Source organism: Petromyzon marinus, chromosome 54 (assembly GCF_048934315.1).
Source record: "Petromyzon marinus isolate PM22_M1 ecotype Great Lakes invasive population chromosome 54, UKy_Petmar_22M1.pri1.0, whole genome shotgun sequence".
Taxonomy (NCBI): Eukaryota; Metazoa; Chordata; class Hyperoartia; order Petromyzontiformes; family Petromyzontidae; genus Petromyzon; species Petromyzon marinus.
Window position 1 is genome coordinate 10573694 of NC_133720.1, and position 19241 is coordinate 10592934.

The window sequence follows — 19241 nt, forward strand, 5'->3', positions numbered from 1 at the left end:
TCTTGATTTGAAGCTTTCGTGACTGCAGGAATCCATACTCTTTGGTTCTTTCGGTTAAGTCACGTAGGTATAAAATAAAATAAATCACGACGTTTCGGGCGCAACACAAGCGTCCGTCATCAGGTGGGAAAGCATAGTCTGCTGCGGACGCAGACTGTTTTACAAGGTTGAGATATCCAGTTCACTTGTCGTGGCTGAAACTTTTACTCGGTCGCTGAGTTTCTACCCCAGTGTACAAATCACTGCACTGCACCATCACAGACACACTTACACACAGTAACACAATGTACACCCACACATACACATGTAAATATACATACACCACCAAGTTGACACTGCTGAGATCTTGGGTTCGAATTTGGGTAGTTGCCCATGATTGAACCGCGTTCTCTAGTGTGGCGAGTTGCTGCCTGGCCTCAGCCCGGTCACCAGTGACTGGCGACATGAAACGTAATAATCTGGATGCCTCTGGATCAAACTGCTGCAGTGTAATTGATGTGACAGATGATGATGATATTGACGGCAGCGATGAGAATGTATGCACGCATTGACACTCTGTGCCTTGTGCTCTGTCCCAACAGCAAAAACCGCTTGAAGGCTATGTTGGGTTCGCAAACCTACCCAACCAGGTGTACAGAAAATCGGTCAAGCGTGGATTCGAATTCACACTTATGGTTGTCGGTAAGTGGTCTGTCTGTGTGACATCCACTCCCTTGGTCTCTCCTTTTCCAAGCCCCTCACCATTTTTCCCTTTGCTGATGCTCAAGGCAAGACACATGGAGCCACATGGTAGCACACTGCAATAGGAACGGGTGGGGGAAACCTATGGCCCGCAGGTAGGATTTGGCCTGCAACTTCATTTCATGTCACCTGCTGTACGAGGAGGCCTTAGAGGTCAAGTGTTGGTTGTGCAGGAGCTGTGAGATGTAATGGTGGAAAGGATATGATGGTGTCCAGGTCGCTTCCGAAAAATAAGCTAATGACTCAGTGGGTTTTTACCTGGTAAAATAAAAATGATAACTACAAATTTGTGATTTGCTTATCTTTCCTATACTTTGCACTCATAGCTCATCTGATTCCTGCTGACCTTGACGTTTCCACTTTGAGCTCTGCAAGGTTCCATTATGAACCACACATGGGCTCAAGTTTTTTTTTTAATTACGGCAGCATCATAAGCAGAAATTAAATTGCATTGTTTTTGCAATTAATTACAAACGACACACTTAACAATTGTAATTAGACCACAGGTCTGAAGTCATCGTTTCAGTGAATCTCATCCTATGAGACTTCTCCCCATCGCTCGTTAATTAAAAGCCTCTTGGGGGTTATTCAGAAATGCTTCTCTGTAGGGATCTCTCCCCATTAAAATGTTTTGACAGGGAGTCTACACCTCGTGTCTTACTTGGAGAACCTCGCCAAGGCTTCTTTGACAAAGCTGTCTTGTTAATGCAGAGGTCTAGGGGGGGTCCCCTGGCTAAATTTATCATTGAGTTTTGCTCATCTCTGCTTATTGGCCGTGAGCCAGCTATAGACATGTCGCGTAATTAATAAAGTATTTGGTCTCCAACCAGATTTATAAGCTGTATTAAGAGGAGTGCAATAGGATACACGAACATTATGCAGGCATAACATGAATCTGATAGATATGAAAGATGTACAGTAGTCCCTCTGTTAACGTTTTAAATCCGTTCCACAAAAAACTTCTTTTAACTGAAATAACTGTTAATCGAATTCACAAATTCACTTATGAGTTGAAAAATACGTAAAAATCACCGAGGCTACAAGAGAATCTGTTTCCACCGCCAAAGAAACATAACGTAAACAAAGCCAGTCGAGGTCTAAACGCTCATAAATGGGCGTCGCTGATTGGATGAGGGCACGGCTCAGCCCCACTTACGAGCACTCGGATTGGCCGAAATGGTCACCCCGCGTGCAGAATGTAAACATGCCGTTAGAATGTTAACGTTAGTCGAAACCATGGGGTCCGATGGGAGGCCGAACGTTTAACCGATAAAACCGTGAATCGATGTCATTGTTAACCGAGGGACAAGTGTATTTAAAAGAGCTATACGAGATAAGAGACTTGTATGTACGCCAGTGGTACCTCCCTTTGGGAGAAACTAACAGGGCAGCTGAAGCAGGGTAATGAACAATAGTTTTTAGTCTACAATATCTTTGTGAAGTTAATGTTCCGGCAGTGGGATCTGATGCTGGACCCTCGGATGGTGGATCTGCCTTGTCAACGACGATGACAGACATTTGCAACTTTGTTGGTCGATCAGTGGTGGAATTCCACAATCTTATGACGAGGACCAGTCTACAGAAACACTAATAATAATTAAAACACACATTACTGATGTAGTATGTTTAGTTTGTTATCCTTCCCCCGCCTGTGCCGATATTTTATTGGATGAGAAGGGGTCCAGTTATTGTTTTTATTTTGTTGAGCCGCAGACTTTTCGCTCGCTCGGTAGCGCCACCAAGCCTGCCGAGGTGCCCCACCACCGCTGCTCAACAATGCTGCTCAACGATCTTCATCGCTTCTGCAGCGTTGAGGAGTCGGCGGCGACCGTGGCGCGGATCTGTATTTGGGAAATGTTTGGTGGCGGCTCTGTAGAGCTGCTCGGAATGTGCTGTTTACTCGCGAGGCTTGCCGCGGAATGCGAGAGGGGGCAGGGGGGCGGCGGGGGGGCGCCTGCGATGTGCGGAGGGCCGCTGGGTCCACCGCTCATGCCCGCTGCTCCCGTGTATAGGCGCACGCGCACCGCCGGGCCACCTGCCCCTGTCACACAGCGAGTGTCTGGCGGCTATTAATAAACGATCAACAAAACACGGTAATCTGAACAAAGGCGGAAGCAATTGTCGTCGAAATAACAGCCAAGCAAATAGATGAATGAATCATTGCGATAGTGGTTTTGCTCGTCAGGCTATAATTAGCTCATGTTTGAGACAATCTTTTGCCTTCCACCACCAACCCAGTTTTATTGTTATCGTGGTGGTTGTTTACCCAGAAAAGCCTCGTTGAGTCTGAAGACTATCTTTCAAGAGGGTCCTGTCATTATTTTGGTGCTATAAATGAACAATATGGCGGGGCCCCCAGGTCCCAAATAAATGGAAGTCAAAATCGTAATTAATTTTTTTCGCGACTCCGTCCCACCGCGCACACAAACGCCGCGACCCACCAGAAATCAATACTCTCGTTCTTCAAGCACCCGTCGTTTTTGCCATAGTCACAAACAAAACTTTGATTCGCGCATCATGCAGAGCTCGTCGAGAGGAATAGATTGCCGTATCGTTCGCCTTCAACAAACATAAAATGACGTCGCAACGCAGTTTATGCGAGAGCCCCGGGGGCGTATGGGACCCCAGGGTCCCGCCATAAGGTTCAAATGTCCAAATGATGGGCCACTTAGGTGAGCTATCATTTGTGGCCAGGTTGCTTCTGAAAAATAAGTTAATACCTCAGTGGGCTTTTGGCCTGGTAGGATGGTTTAGTTTTATTTGTATGTGTTTGGGTGATTTCTTTACCTTGTACTTTGCACTACTATCCTGTTTTGTACTGTTTGTTATTGTAACATTCTCATCGGATTCCTCCAGTATAAATAAATATTCTGATGTATTTCACAGTATAGGGTGGTGATGTTCCCATGTGTAATCCCAATTGAGTTATTGCCGTTAATGTTGAAAACTTTCGACGGTTTTCCCAATACAAGTCACACTGTGAGCATGTTTAGCTATGTCGGTCAACAATATATACAAGAAGCAGAATTTACATGTGTGTTGCATTATCCGTGTGGACTATCCAGATCACTCCTCCCCCACATTACCCCAGATGTTGAAGAATTTCGTTGTCTGTATATTTGATCCTTATGGCGGTATCCCAGGGTACCAAATAATACAAAATGGCCGAGGCAATTAAATATTTTATTTCTGGGACAATTTTTTCGAGGGGTGTACTTCACTCCGTGACTGGGGTAACCAATCAATCGGAAATCAGTGCCACACTCCACCATGTCGAAACGCCAAACCATAGCATAAAAAATCCGTTATCGAAAATTTCAATTTTGAACAGTGCATCGTGTACAGCTCGTCGAGATGCGTCGATTGCCACATCGCCGCCCATCAACAGACTAAAAATGACTATCACGGACATTATGCGATAGCCGGAGTACTATGGTACTCTGGGGTACTGTCATAAGGTTAATTTATAACATCAAAGGGTATTTATTATATGTTAATATACCTTTAAGAATATTGATTTGGTAATTATAATGGTCCTGAACACACTTTTTGTACCATCCTATTACTGTTTCCTAGAGTTCTGATACTTATAGTTAACTTTTAAAGCATCTCAATCGATTGCTTGGGTACCACTCATGTCTCTTGGCAATACTGCGTTAGTGCTAAAGATGTAATACTCTTATGACATTGGTCAGTCTCTTCATAGCACAACTCCTATTCTTGGTTCTTTCGGTAAAGTCACGTAGAAGGGAAACAATAAAATAATTAAAATATGAAACAATAAAATTATCACGACGTTTCGACTGCAACACAAGCAATCATCATCAGGTGTGAAAACCACTCCTTTTAACGACCCCTGGATGATCGGTACTGTGGTTCAAACGCAAGACTCGCTGTCAGAAGGTTGCAAATTAACATCTTGGTCAAGTGTCCACCCGGCCATTATCAATCGGGAGGTCAATAAAGGAGGGCCACTTTGTGGGAAGTCAACGGTGGTTGTCATGTGGAGAACTATCCTCCTGCCATGGGATTTTGGAATATCCACCACTTCTGGTGCAGGGTCACCAATAGACCTGAACACCCGCCCCACTGTCTCCACTGCTGAGTGTCATCTGTGGCCCGTGTCCTCTTATCCCTTCGACAATGGCTTTTCCAGAAACACCGCCATTATCTTTTGATCAAAAGCTTTCGTGACTGCAGGGATTCATATTCTTGGTTCTTTCGATGATTGCTTGTGTTGCAGTCGAAACGTCGTGAGAATTTTATTGTTTTATATTTTTTATTGTTTCCCTTCTACGTGACTTTACCGAAAGAACCAAGAATATACCGCCATTATCGTCGCATCGGTGATGCTGTAGATAGAGGAATAGTAACGCGCAAGCTACGAGGATTCCGTGCGGTTGTTCAGAGTTGAATTCAGCAGGCCAGGCCATCTGCCTGCCTGCCTGCCCGCACTCCCTCCCCTCCCTACAGCTGAGCTATGCTTGTATCTCTGGCAAAGATGCATTGCCCAGGGCTTTCATGGCATTGAGCAGAGAGTAACTTGTGTGGCGCACTGACCCGTGCACTTTGGGGAGCGGGGGGGTGTGGACTGTGGCCTCGATCTTTTGAGAGCAGAGCACGTGGCAGATTTTTATTTATTTATTTATCGCTCTGCGTTGCAGCCTCTCGCAACTGACGGCAATAGCCTCGTACAGATCTAGGTTGTTCATAATAAAGTTTTTGGGTTAGATCGCAGTATTTAGAAATGTGTCATAACCCTCCATCACCCGACACGGCCAATCAGCAAAAAAAGTGTCACGTTGACAAAAGACAAATATTGATTTAAAGCTTTCGTGACTGCAGGGATTCATATTCTTGGTTCTTTCGGTAAAGTCACGTAGAAGGGAAACAATAAAATAATTAAAATATAAAACAACTAAATTCTCACGACGTTTCGACTAACACAAGCAATCATCAAGTGTGAAAACCACGGCAAGAAACTTAGAAATTTTGAAAATTTAAAATTTAGAAAATTTAAAATTTAGATGATGATTGCTTGTGTTGCAGTCGAAACGTCGTGATAATTTTATTGTTTTATATTTTTATTATTTTATTGTTTCCCTTCTACGTGACTTTACCGAAAGAACCAAGAATATAAACGACATAGTTCACTACTTTAGCCCACCGGTGTGTTGAAGAGTGAATCCACAACATTTACAACACACCGGTGGGCTAAGTAGTAAACTATGTCTTTTGTCAACGTGACACTTTTTTTGCTGATTGGCCGTGTCGGGGGTGGAGGGTTACGACACATTTATAAATAACGCGATCTAACCAAAAAAATATTTATTATGAATAATATTGGTCGCGAAAGCCTACGTGTTAAACAGCGTTCGATGTGTGAGTTATGCGGCTGCCTCGTTGGTTTCTCCCCACCATTCCAGGAGCACCCGTTATGCGTACGTGTTAAATAATTCGGGGAATGCGTCTCGGTTCGGCCGCAGGGTCATGTGGTTGGAGTGCACGACCCGTAGTTCTGGAGTTAAAAATTCCATTCAGGAGCCGCCAGCTTGTCCCTATAATCCCATCCGGGTTACTTCAATGAGTAGAATTTTGGCGGAAGTCAATTGTGGTTGTACTCTATAGATACTAGCCCCTGGCATAAAATTATGGAATTTCACCCACTTTTTCATGGCTGCCAATGGATATGAGCACAGGGGGGGGGGAGACTTTTACTTCTTATCTTTTTTTGTGGCCCAGTGGATCAGTGGTAGTGTGAGCGACGTCCAATCATAGGTTGCGAGTTAAAATCCTAGTTTGGCATTGACTAAGCCGATCTTATTCTTGGTTCTTTCGGTAAAGTCACGTAGATAGAAAGTAAAAAGAATACAATTAAATGAAAATGAAAAATAAATTGAAAATAATAAACTCTAAAAACCCACTGTGGGTTTTTTGCTTTGATTATTTTCCTTAAATTTTTAATTTTGTTTTTATTTTCTATCTATGTGACTTTACCGAAAGAACCAAGAAGATGAATTCCTGCAGTCACGAAAGTTTTAAGTCAAAATTTAAGCCGATCTTCTTCCCTAAAAGGTCGATGATATAACACTTTTTTGGGAACCCAACGGAAATAATTCTGTGGGGAGACTTCCTGCTGCCATAGGAAGGTAAAATTTACACCACTGTGCTCACCACTGCCATTCGGGATGATCCTGACCCGATTTCCTATGTGAGCAGGGAGATTCATTTGCCCTCTACTATGTTATTGCAATGGCATTTTCATTCATCTGCTGCTGGCCTGTTAAACAAGGCCAAGGGCTAACACTGTTTTTAACATTTGATCTACATAACGACACCTTGCCGATATTAACTATGTTACCCTATTTGTATTTTTTATTTTTAAATTATATCTTAAAGCTATTTTATATTCGATATTTATTCAATTTTATATACTTCAGCCCCTTGGTGTTAGACTTTTAACCCTTCTTATAGTAAGACTTGTTTAAAACTTATTTAAGATTTTAGATTCCTATATGTTGAATGTATGCACCATCCTGCCAAAGTAAATTCCGTGTCGGTGTGAACTTACATGACGAATAAAACCCTTTCTGATTCTGATTCGGCCATCGGTGACCGACTGAGACCAACTGCGTATGCTGCATATGAGAACCCGGGCAGTGTCAAATCAGTAGAATAGACGCAGCATTATCAGTGTAATTCTTATTAGCTAGCCGATTAGGCACTAATTGGATAATCCCATTATCACGCAGCCTTTAACAGAGTGCTCACTATTTTATTAAGTGACTGCTGGGCTGTCAAGAGTTTTTTTTGTGCTTAGCTCTTGCCGATGGACAAATCGCTTGGAATGTGCCTGAGCCCTTAAGCTAAGCAGGCTTGAGCCTGGATAGTGCTTGGAATGGGTGACCACCATGCAGTTTTAAATAAAACAGGTGTTATTGGCGTATGTGAGCAGTATAGGGCCGTGAAGCAAAATCCACCTTCACCAAACCATCACTGACCAACGTGGTGAAATGTGGTCAAATAACCCTCATGACCCGCACAGCTTGGGGGGGTGTGGGGGGGAAGGTCCTCATCCAGCAGTGGATTAACAAACTGGCTATAACTAGTTTAATACATGGGCTTTCACAACCAATATTATTTATAATAAAGGTTTTTGAGTTAGATCGCGTAAGTATAAATGTGTCAACCCTCCACCACCCGACACGGCCAATCAGTAAGGGATTTGTCACATAAACAAAACGACAAATAGTTACGACTTCAGCCCACCTTTATTATGGCTATAACTATGCAAGCACTTTCCTCTGAACATAATTTAGGGTACGCATTTTAACAGTCAAGATTGTTAATTAAAAACCAAGTAAAACACAACGCATATTCATTGATTGTATCCCTGCAAAGTGAGATTGGGATTCTGTAAATAATAAAAGAATGGGCAGATGACTGAGGCATTATCAGAGGCAGCCAGAGGTTAGGGGCCAAAGTGAAACATACCTAAAGTCAGATGGTGGGATGCAGTAAAGCAGGATCTTGGGTGTTTGCAGAACAATATAATTATAGTTCCATTTATATTGCGCTTTTCATCAAGGACCTCAGCGCCGTACAAGACAGCAGCAGCAGACACTTAGCATTTAAATAATTATATTTCAATATATTTTAAGAATCTAATGATGTGCTCTGACATAAGAAAGGAAGTATTAGCATTGGCAGCAGAGGCAGTGATGACCCCTTAAGCCGAAAATGTAATACGGGTATGAGAATAGATTGAATAGATGTAAGAGGTGTATACATCTTGAAATAATTACACAAAAGTGTATTGCGTATAAAAAGAGGCAGTTTATAAAAGTGATGCACTGTACATATAATTCAAGAGATCTCATCTAAGTAGTAAGGATGGGGTGGTGGGCAGTGGTTAGTTGATTGTCCTGTGAACCTGGCAATCTCAGTTTGAAGCCTTGATCGTTGATTGATATCTGAACCAGTCCTTTACCAGCCCACACTGATCTGCTTGGTGAAGTATGGTCAAACAACCCCCATTACAAAAAGGTATAGGAAGGCCTTCATTCATAGATGACGATACATTATTATGATTATTATTTTATTATGGGTGCCGCGGTAGTGAGATGTTAACTACCTCACCTGGTATACAGGAGGTCATGGGTTCCATCCCTACCCTGACGCCCATTTATTTGGAGTTTGCATGTTCTGCCCGTGGTCATGTGTATTTTTTTCCATATCCTCAGGTTTTTCCCAGCACATTTAGAATCATGCGTTTGGAATATTTGGCTGCGATAAATTTCCACGTGAAAAGCCACTTCGTTAAGCTACAATTTGTGGCCAGGTCGCTTCTGAAAAATAACTATACAGCTCAGTAGCCCTGACCTGGTAAAATAAAAAGAAAAAATAGTTTTAATTACAAGAGATACCCTAAATATTGTATTAACAATTTCCTGAGGTTTGGGGTGGTGCTCATCTTCCGTTTACAGCCCTGAGCCAGTGGTGCAAATTCCGCACTTCGATGACAGGGGCGTGCCTCTATCCGTAGGATGATCACTGTTGACTTCTCCACAAAGCCGTATCCGTGAGGAGATGATGGGCTGAGTCAACCACCAACCAGGTGTTGAACTCCCAACCTTGCGGTTGCGAGCCCGTTTGCTCTACTGCTGAGCCACCTGGCTGGATATCTTAAATATACAAGTTAATCGTTTTTACATCAACTTGTGTTATCCTCTGTTATTTTTTTTTATCACCAATTGCATCCCAATTGTATTGTAGGAGTTATGGCACGTGGTGAAGGAATGTCTTCACAACCCCTTCGCGTATATCAGAGCCTCATCTTGTTTCTGGAATAGTTTTTGTATCAATTGAAGAGGCCTTGCTTACCCACACACTGGACAGCTCTCCTGCATGCTCTGTAAAGTGACTTGCCACATGTTGTCATCTGATATATTTATAAACGTTGACCCTCGTAGCTCGGCTAGACCAAAGCGAGCATCCAAATTTCTATTATAGTTTTTTCTTGTCCATTGTAACTGATATGACTATATTAACCCCCCACCCCCATCTGCTTTTCGCACCTGATAGGTTCAGAGTGATGACATGGCCTTAACTTTAAGACCAAAACAAGGAAGACTTCTCCACAAATATGGCTATTGCCTGGTTGTCATCACCAGCGAAACTTCGTATGCAAATTGTAAATGGTGTGGGTTTACTCTCCAACACACCGGTGTGCTGAAGTAGTAACTTATTGGTACGTTTTGTTTCCATGACAAACCTTACTAATTTGCTGTATCGGATGGTGGTGGGTTTCACGGCACATTTATATTTACGCGATATAACCCAAAAACATCTCTGGATAATATGGGTCGCGAAAGCCTATTACGTGTTAAACCATTTTTTTTTCTTCTGTTACAGTCATTGGGGACAGCATTGACAGTATCAAACTTTCTTACAAGGGTCGCTGTTTTAAAACGAGACTGGTTCACGTTTCCCAACGGGTGTATTCCATCGTCCAATTTGAAAAAAAAATACCGACTGACAACACCAGCGAGCCTCGGTTAACGTAAGGATGCTGCCCGCATTCAAACGGAGGGCCCTCATTTATCCCGGGCCGAGTGGCCTGACACAGCCATGAGCCCCGAGCCACACCGGCCCACACATGGGGGACAGCGTCAATACGAGTCGAGCAGGACGTCATTCATTATTTAATTCCACCAGACTCCCACTGTACCGCACATTCCCACAGTAGTGTCCCCATACTTGGCATTTTTTGCGTCTTTCCCCCCCACCACTCTCCCTGGGGTCCTGAGCTTTCAGAATGAAACCTTGGCTTTAATTGGGCTGGAATGGGGTGGTGGGGGGGGGTTGTGGGTGAGGCGGTGACAGTGGGAAAGATGGAAGGGATGTGGGGGGAGGAGGAGGAGGGTGATGGGTGCTTGAAGGCATCTACAGGCACCAGGCATTTTCTATGGCTGCATGGAATGGCGGTTTAACGCAGCTTTTTCTTTGCATGGGTCGGCATCGCATTTATCACCTGCTGTTAATATTGCTACGCCTTCATCCTCGGCGGATGACAAAACTCTATATGAACTGGATTTGGGGCAGTCAGCTGTTACACACTGCCCATCTATGTTTCAACCTTATGACTTGGTGGTAGCATTTACACGCCTGCACCGATGTCTGTCCTCTTGCACTCAATGTCCGTCATGTCCTGTTTGAGTGATAGTGGTGCCGGTCCTCACACTTTACTCCTAAACAAGCGATACGTGTTGAGCACTTTGTCTATACACTGCTTGGTGAGGGCCTCCTGTGGTTATCAGGCCAATTAACCCCCACAACTTTCATGATGTTTATTGACAAAAGGACTTTACATGTTTCAGCTTACACATCAGCACAGCTGCTCTGAGATATGCATATTACTGTGTAACAAATTTATAAAAAAAAAATTGTTCCTGGGTAGCAAGTGTTATTTCCTAATTGCTTATGCCTCAAAAGTACAGAAAATGGCTTTTGTGACCAGGACAGTGCTATTTTTAAATGTACCTATTTTCAATGAGAAAATGTGGCATGCATTTGTGTCATTCCTTATCATAAAGTCCTGGTCACAAAAGCAAAGTTTGTGGGGACCAATAGCCATTCTCTGTACCTTTGAGGCATAAGCAATTAGAAAATAACACTTACTACCCAGGAACAAGAATAGTGTTACATAGTGATATATTATTAATATTATCGTTTTTGCCCTGCTGCCCACCACGAAAAATTCGCAAACATTTTACCGGCTCTGTTAAACATGAAGAGCGAGACCAGCAGCGGGTATGGATGTTTGTGAGCGGAGAGTCAGGTTGAGAGTGAATGGGAGCGTATATCACGGCTTGTTGTGGTGTCTGCATGTGCCCTGCTTACATTCCAGGGACAAAGCGGCCGGAAGGATAAGCCCCGGCTGATGTAGCCACAAAGTATACCCCGCCGACACCGCAATCTGGTGCGGCATCGCAGGGTGCTCTCCCCCTCGACTAACTGACTCGGCGGCCTCACCATCAAAACTTGTATCGTCATTGTTGGCATCCGTCATCAATCCACCATTATCATTAATCTTATAAAACCGTCAGGCAACATCATCATCGGTCGTTTTGATGTAGGGTGTCACCGCCCACTGGACGTTCATCATACTGTACCTGTAATCGGTGCCTAAAGCAGCCACTTCGGGGTGTAACTTGTGCCAACTGATAATAGGATGAAATTGCAACTGGATTTGTCTTTTTCACAAACACTTGCAGGTTCAACTCCTCTTACCTGTGGATATTTGTGAGCAACAGGAGTAATGAACGTGCTGAACAAAGTTTTGCATAAATGTGTGCAACATTTAAGCCACACAGCTTTATGACATAAAGCCACAGTACCTTTGCAGTCCTTACGGACAGTGTACACATGTCAAGTAGCGAGAGAGCTGCTCGCAATCGGAAGGTTATGATTTCAGGTCCTGGTTGGGGTTTGACTCGGCCCATCATCCCTCTGGGGTAGATACAATGAGCACCACTTTGCAGGGAAGTCGACAATTTTTGTTTGTTTGTTAGACCCCCCCCCCCGCCATAGGAATGGAATTTCCTACACTGGCTTCAGGCCTGTAAACAGGAGTTGAGCAACCTTCTCAACGCTTAATTGAGCATGATGTGTGTGTGTACGATAAACTTCTCTCGCACTGTACGTAGCCATCCGTGCCAATTAGAGGTGCGGGGGAAGGTAAACAAACAAACACACGGCGATAACCCACCGCATGCTATCACCTTGACGTTGAGTGAGACTTAGGAGCTTCGGTTATGATGAATAATTTTCATTCGGAGCTCTCGCGGTGAGCGTTGCATCACCCCGCGTCAGGCTGGCCCCTGAAAGATGAGGTCACAGAAACATTACTGTATTCCGTTCACAAGGCCTCTTTGAGCTTCGTGAGGAGCGCACCGTTCATATCCCCAGCAAAGAAGGTTCGTCACAGAGTTGGCAATCGCGCTCATATCTTTTCGTTCTCACAGATTCAATGTGCCAAATTAAGCTACAAACCAAAAATAACGTGACATTTTTTCGTGTGGTCTTTGGTGTAAGTGGCCGGGGGGCTCAGTGGAAGAGTGAGCCAGGTCTCAATTGGAAGGCTGCAACTTTAATTCCTGGTTGGGGGGGTTGAAGATAGCCCATCACCGCTTTGTGGGGGAAGTCAAAAATAGTTATCCTGTGGATAAACTCACCTCTACCATAATGTGGAATTTCCACAACTGCCTCATCGCTGTTAACGGGAGAGGAGTCTGGTCTTGTTATTCATTTGAGCAGGAATTCACGTTGACGTCTTGTCACCAAATCACTTGCAACCTGGGCGAGACCATAAAATGACGACACTTAAGAACCTGTTTTAATCACGTGGGGCTGAAACACGGTTTCCAACGGCAGAGGCTCAGCAGTGCCAGCTTAGGACATGATGAAAACCTTGAGCCGCCTATCCACATCCGTGTGCGTGCGTGAATGCCTGCCTGCGTGCACATCTGCATCCTTACTCGCCAAGGCAGGAAGCAGAGTAACCTGAGCGAAAGACCCGAAGGCCGGAATGCGGCTCTGCTAACAGGCATCACGTGCCACCTGGGCCGCGGGTACGCACACAGGCTCGTGCAGCGTGAAGAATGTCATAGTCGGGCATGGAGAACCCATGGGCAGCCGGCATTAGAAACTAAACTGAACTCTTATTTTATTTTTACCAGGTATGGCCCACCGAGCTATGTAGCTCTTTGTCAAAAGCAACCTGGCCACAATTGATGTCTCAACGAAGTCCCTTATCATGTGGGCATGTACAGCAGTCAAATACTCCAAACGCACGTTGATTCTAGATGCGGAGGGAAAAACAGGGAGAACATAGTAACTCCAAATATGCAGGCGTCAGGGCTGGGATCGAACCCACGACCTCCTGCGTGCAAGGCAAGGGAGTTAACATCTCGCCACTGCGGCGCCCAAAGGGAGTTTCCGCAACGCAGAGCGAGTTTGGCGCCTCGAAGCCCTGAGGTCTCTTGTTGTTTCAGAGAAACGAGGTCCCATGGTCCTCGGGCCATTGGCCCAAAAATGCCTTTTTGGTACCATCCAGGGTGGCAAATCTAGAGATAAAAGCATTATATAAAGCATTTTATCTCTAGATCACAAATATGTATGACAGCAAGGTCACCATGCTAGCTTTTTGTGAGAAAGAAAATTCTTTAAAGAAGAGTGCTGTAGTATTATTGGTGGAGAATATTGTTTTGGACGGGGAAAAAACGTGAAATGAAATACCTGCGGACTGTGAACATCAATGGGACGCGTGTCTATATAACAGACGGCGTGTACACTAAGCTGTCTGTTTAACACGTAGGCTTTTGCGACCAATATCATCCATAGTAGAGGTTTTTTGGGTTAGATCGCATAAATATATAAATGTATCGTTAAAACCCGCCACCACCCGACACAGCCAACTAGTAAGGGTTGTCACGTAAACAGAAGATGCCAATTCGTCACTAGTACAGCACTAACCTATGTGTTGGAGAGCCAAGCCACAACATTAACAATCTGAGTACGACGTTTTGGCAGTAATTACAACTAGCTTCATCAGGCGACAGCCAGAATTGTGGAGAAGTCCACCTGTTTCGTTCCTTACTCAGATTGTAAATGTTGTGGCTTGGCTCTCCAACACACCGGTGATGCTGTACTAGTGACGAATTGACACGTTCTGTTTACGTAACAACCCTTACTAGTTGGCTGTGTCGGGTGATGGTGGGTTTTAACGACACATTTATATATTTACGCGATCTAACCCAAAAAAAAACCTATTTTGACTAAGCTGTCTTCCCATGGTGCAAACTTGCAACATTTGCCAACCCAGGTGATACCGACCCAACCCTCTCCCTGGCTCAGAGGCTGTCAGACACACAGCAATGTCTGGGTTTTTAGAGAAGCACCTGTATGTCTGCGTGCTCGAAGAGGGAACGGTGAAGTGGCCGTTAGAGAGATCCATGAATGATGGTGGAAGATAGCGTTTGATGTGATAATTTCTTCATTAAGGATCACTGGTCTCGATCTTTTTTTTTCAACTCATGAATTAAAGTTAATTGTGCCTCATATATTATTGTGCCTCATATCTATTCTTCAACTTGTTCATTTGCTAATCAATTAGTTGTGATGCATGTAAATGTTTGTGAAAATCCACTGCTGGAAATTTTTAGATTTAGGCTACTGGAGTTGAATGAGATGGTACGAACAAGATCGTACAAGTGAGAAAATGCAAATGGGACAAAAAATAAGGAAATCATTTTTTATCGAATGGCTAAATCAAATCATGACAATTCACCAAATCTCAGGGGGAGAATACTGGTAGTTCCATGCCTTAAGTGCTCGGGCTGCCTGACCAGTCCTCTCTCTCTTTCCTGAGTACTGTACATTTGTGTGGGAAGGAAACCGTGGGTGCTCAAAGAACAAGCACCCCCTCCACCTCCCCACGTATATGGTAGAAAATCCAAACCCGACGCAAACGCACCAGAAATCCAACTTGGCTGGGCCCTACTGTCACCTTAGTAGCACTTCGCTGATCCCGTAGCAGGCGAGGTTTCTGGTGTGCGTGATTTGAGCGAACCTCCACCACCGGGCCTCTCTTTCTCGAAGGCGCTGGATATACAGCCGTGCGCCACCATACCCGGGGATTTCCATCGTGGGTCCCCTTCAGCAAGGGCGACTTTTGTGACACCTTGTCCCCATCAGGCGATTGGGAATGAGTTAAAACAACGATTCCGACAGCCCTCTTTGTGAACAGTAGTGAAGGCGACCCGTTATTATTGAGATTATTTTTTTTACCCAGGAAAAGCTTCACCGAGTCTCAATATTCTTAATTCAGTGGGGTCCTGCCACGTTTTGTGGGTAATTATTTTGAGCATTTGATGCTAAATAGTTGAACTTGGGTATTCATTTAAATATTTCACCTGGGAACTCCCTTGAAATGGAACATCCCTTTTGCAAGCGCGTCTTTCGACATGTATATAGCATACACATAATGACATGTATATTAAAATATGTATCTCTATCTTGAACAGTATGGGGACATACAATGAATATCGTATCCAATCATATATAAATAAATGGTTTAATTGTGCATGCAGTTTATATAGATGTACAAACACTTCAAGGCTGTAACCGATAAATGCTAACCACAACACAAATAATGGCTGTTTTACATTTTAAAGAAACACAGCGTGTACAGTTTTAAGTTTGTGGGGACAAACTACGATGCTGGTTATTAAACTTGATTTGGCGCTGTCGTGACTGCAGGAATTATTCTTTGGTTCTTTCGGTAAAGTCACGTAGAAATAGAAAATAATAAATTATATAATGTCAGGTAGGGTGTTGACTGTTATGTCAGCCGACTATCTGCGCTGTATTGCATTATATTTCTAAGTTTACTAGGTTTGTTTCTCTTTCATTTGTACCTGATGATGATTGCTTGCTTTGCAATCGAAACGTCGTATGATATGTAATTTTTTATTTTCTATTTCTACGTGACTTTACCGAAAGAACCAAATAATAATGCTGGTTATTATTTTGGTAAAACTCTTTTGGTTGTAATAAATCATAGTTCTACTGAATTCGACGACTGCGGTATGAATGTTAAACGGAAAATGTCAAGAAACAGACTGGCCAAGAGGCAGTTGCACAAAGAGATGAGGCTTTCCCTGCAGCCCGGATTCGGTTCTTCAATAGGTCATGGAGGTTGCACAAATCTACGTCGTGTTGAATGTGAGCAAAGTCGAGTAGAATAGACGAAGATGGCTTTCAGTAATTCAGAATCAGAATCTTTATTCGTGCTGGAGGAATCCGATGAGGTTATGAAGCTCTTTTTCACAGATGTCCAGTAGGGGCGGGGTCAGAAAGTTACAACAACAAAGAATACAAACATAGGATAGGAGTGCAAACTATAGGAAAGGTAAGCAAATCACTACAAAATAAATAAATTTATTTGACCAGGTAAAGCCCACTGAGGTATAAGCTTATTTTTCAGAAGCAATCTGGCCACAAATGAAAGCTCAACGAAGTGGCTTATGTGGACATGTATAGCAGCCAAATAATCTAAATGATGTAAATGCATGCTTCGAAATGTGTGTGATACAAAGCCTGGTGCAGGACACGAGTAGAGAAGAGCAGTGGCTTCTCCAACCTTTTGGGAATCGTGACCGTCATTGTAGACCACTGCCCCTCCCTCCCCCACCGCATACAACCCCCCCATCTCTGGCCGCAAAATTACAGCTAAGGTTACTCTGACCACAAAACAGAGATCACATGTCCCCCACGCCTCGAGTCAACGTGGTGTTAGGAGGGAATTTGTTTCATGTTGTTTGATCGTCACAGTGTGTCCGATGACATTCCTCGTGCACGTTTGAAATGTATCCTGCACGGTGTCCATGCCACAGGCCCTGTCCCTTGAAGAGAATTTCGCTGCCCGCTAGGGGACGGGGCGTGGGGGGGGGGCGGCGTGCACCATGGGTTGAGAACTGCTGGCGATGAGGAGGACCGAGGGTGAGATGGAAGGATGTGGGCAACACAGATATGAGGAAAGCAGACTCGACCAGAGGAGAGGGGAAAGGCAAGGGAATCCGAGCAGCCAACCCCGTGTGAGGAATAACTGAGTGAAGTGTATAGTAATAGGTTTTACCCTTTTAACTGGCACAAAAACTGACACCTTTATTCAAGGCATAAAGGTGTCAGTTTTTGTACCAGTTAAAAGGGTCAAACCTATTACTATATCTTGTTACTGGCAAAGGAGGTCGCATAATGAGTGAAGTTTCGTTTTACGCGTGGGGACGCACACTGGGAGTAAAATCACAGGACGAGGCTGTACTGTGGGAATTCGAAATTAATGCAGGGCTTTTGACGAGTAATTGCCGGTCGGTCAGAGAGCCACCGAAAGGAAATTGATGGGGGTCGGCGACCTTAGCCTTTCCACTACAACTCGTGGTCTCCTGACCTCAGTGACCACGGTGCCCCCCCCCCCCTTTTTCCCTCTTCGTCTCTCTCCACGACGTGAGTGCGCTGGTTGCGTCTGGATAAGTGCTTGGTTTGTTTGAGCAGGGCAAATGGTAATTGCGTTTAAAAGTGCTCGAGAATAATCATTGACACGAGGCTACTCTGAGGAGGGTCATGCAGTCACCACCCCACTGTTTTAGCGGTGTCCGCGAACACCCGAATGCCATTGCAACGTGGAATCTGGTGGCTTGCTGATCGCTAATGCAATGCTCCCATGGGACTCCTCTGAGCCAGCACTGCTAAGGGCCAGTTGTCATTGCTGGAGCAAGCTGGATTTGTGACATCCCGAGACCATGAGGAATGGCAATGATGTGGGGTGGCCTTTCTGCCAGCGGTGGCTGCTGATGATATGGTTGTCAGGACAACTGTCCAACACGGAAAACAGGATATTCCAGGCGTGACTAATGTAGTTCTTGCACATCATTGCAAAGATGCTCTTGAGTTATTATTACATTTAATGAATATAATGGGCACAGATTACATAAACCCTATGCAATTTTTTTGTTTTTAACAGGAATGGATGACTTGGATTTTTGATGACAATTTATGATTTTTTTTTAAATATGTTTTTCAGATTTTTGAATAAATTTACGTTCTATACCAATGTCAAATGTTTCCGTGCTAACAATAGTTACATCACCCGATGCCACGTGGGAACTACTTTTGGCAAGTAAAGTGTGGAAGTGACATTACACTCGTTCTGTCACTCCGGATCAATCGGACACAACATGTATTTTTTCAATTACCTGAAATGTCCTAACTGGACTTGACTCTCAGATACATGGTGAAAATCGGGAACACATCCATTATATTTAAGCAATCTTACCCAAAAAACTCTTACATGGATAATCGTGGTCGCGAAAGCATTCGTGTTAGACTAACACAGCCATAGCCCATAATCATGTAGTGTACCATAGGGAAGTCATTCACCTTGTCAGTTTTCCAGTGCCATAGATACGTTGCTGCTGCTCACTGCCTATCTTTAAACACAAACATCGCAGGACTAAAGGCAGCCTCCAACTAAATTATTTGGGGATATCAACCTAATCCAATTCTCTTGAACAGCTCCACTTCTCCATTCACACGATTTAAAAACGTATCCACCGTTGGTGACATTGGTTACCATCTTTGACTGAACCCAAAGTGAAGTGGGTGGGGGGGCGTATGGTGGTTTCATGTGGGAGCCACTGTTTAAACAATGTGTGCGTGTTTACTCCCAGAACTTCCTGGGGCCTTGCCCTTCAGACCACAATGGTTTACAGTAAAATGCGGACTCCATACATATGTAGTGGCCTTATTGACGACGAAGACTTATTCTTTGGAGGTAACACGTATTTATTACAGACACTTCACTGTACAGTGGCTAATCTGATACTTGAAGAGGTAACGGCCTCTTCACCCGTACTCTATGGAGGGAACGTTTCCCGAGC

General features: G+C 44.0%; 1 protein-coding gene across 2 annotated transcripts in view; it reads left to right on the forward strand.

Moving 5' to 3' along the window:
• Positions 1–561: 561 nt before the first annotated feature.
• The window catches only part of LOC116954220 (septin-7-like), a 58251-nt gene continuing 39571 nt past the window's right edge, over positions 562–19241 (forward strand). For both annotated transcript variants that reach the window (XM_032974776.2, XM_032974775.2), the window contains exon 1: positions 562–681. In XM_032974776.2, the coding sequence (XP_032830667.2) occupies positions 672–681 (10 nt within the window). In that variant the 5' untranslated portion in view covers positions 562–671. The remainder of the gene's footprint in view (positions 682–19241) is intronic.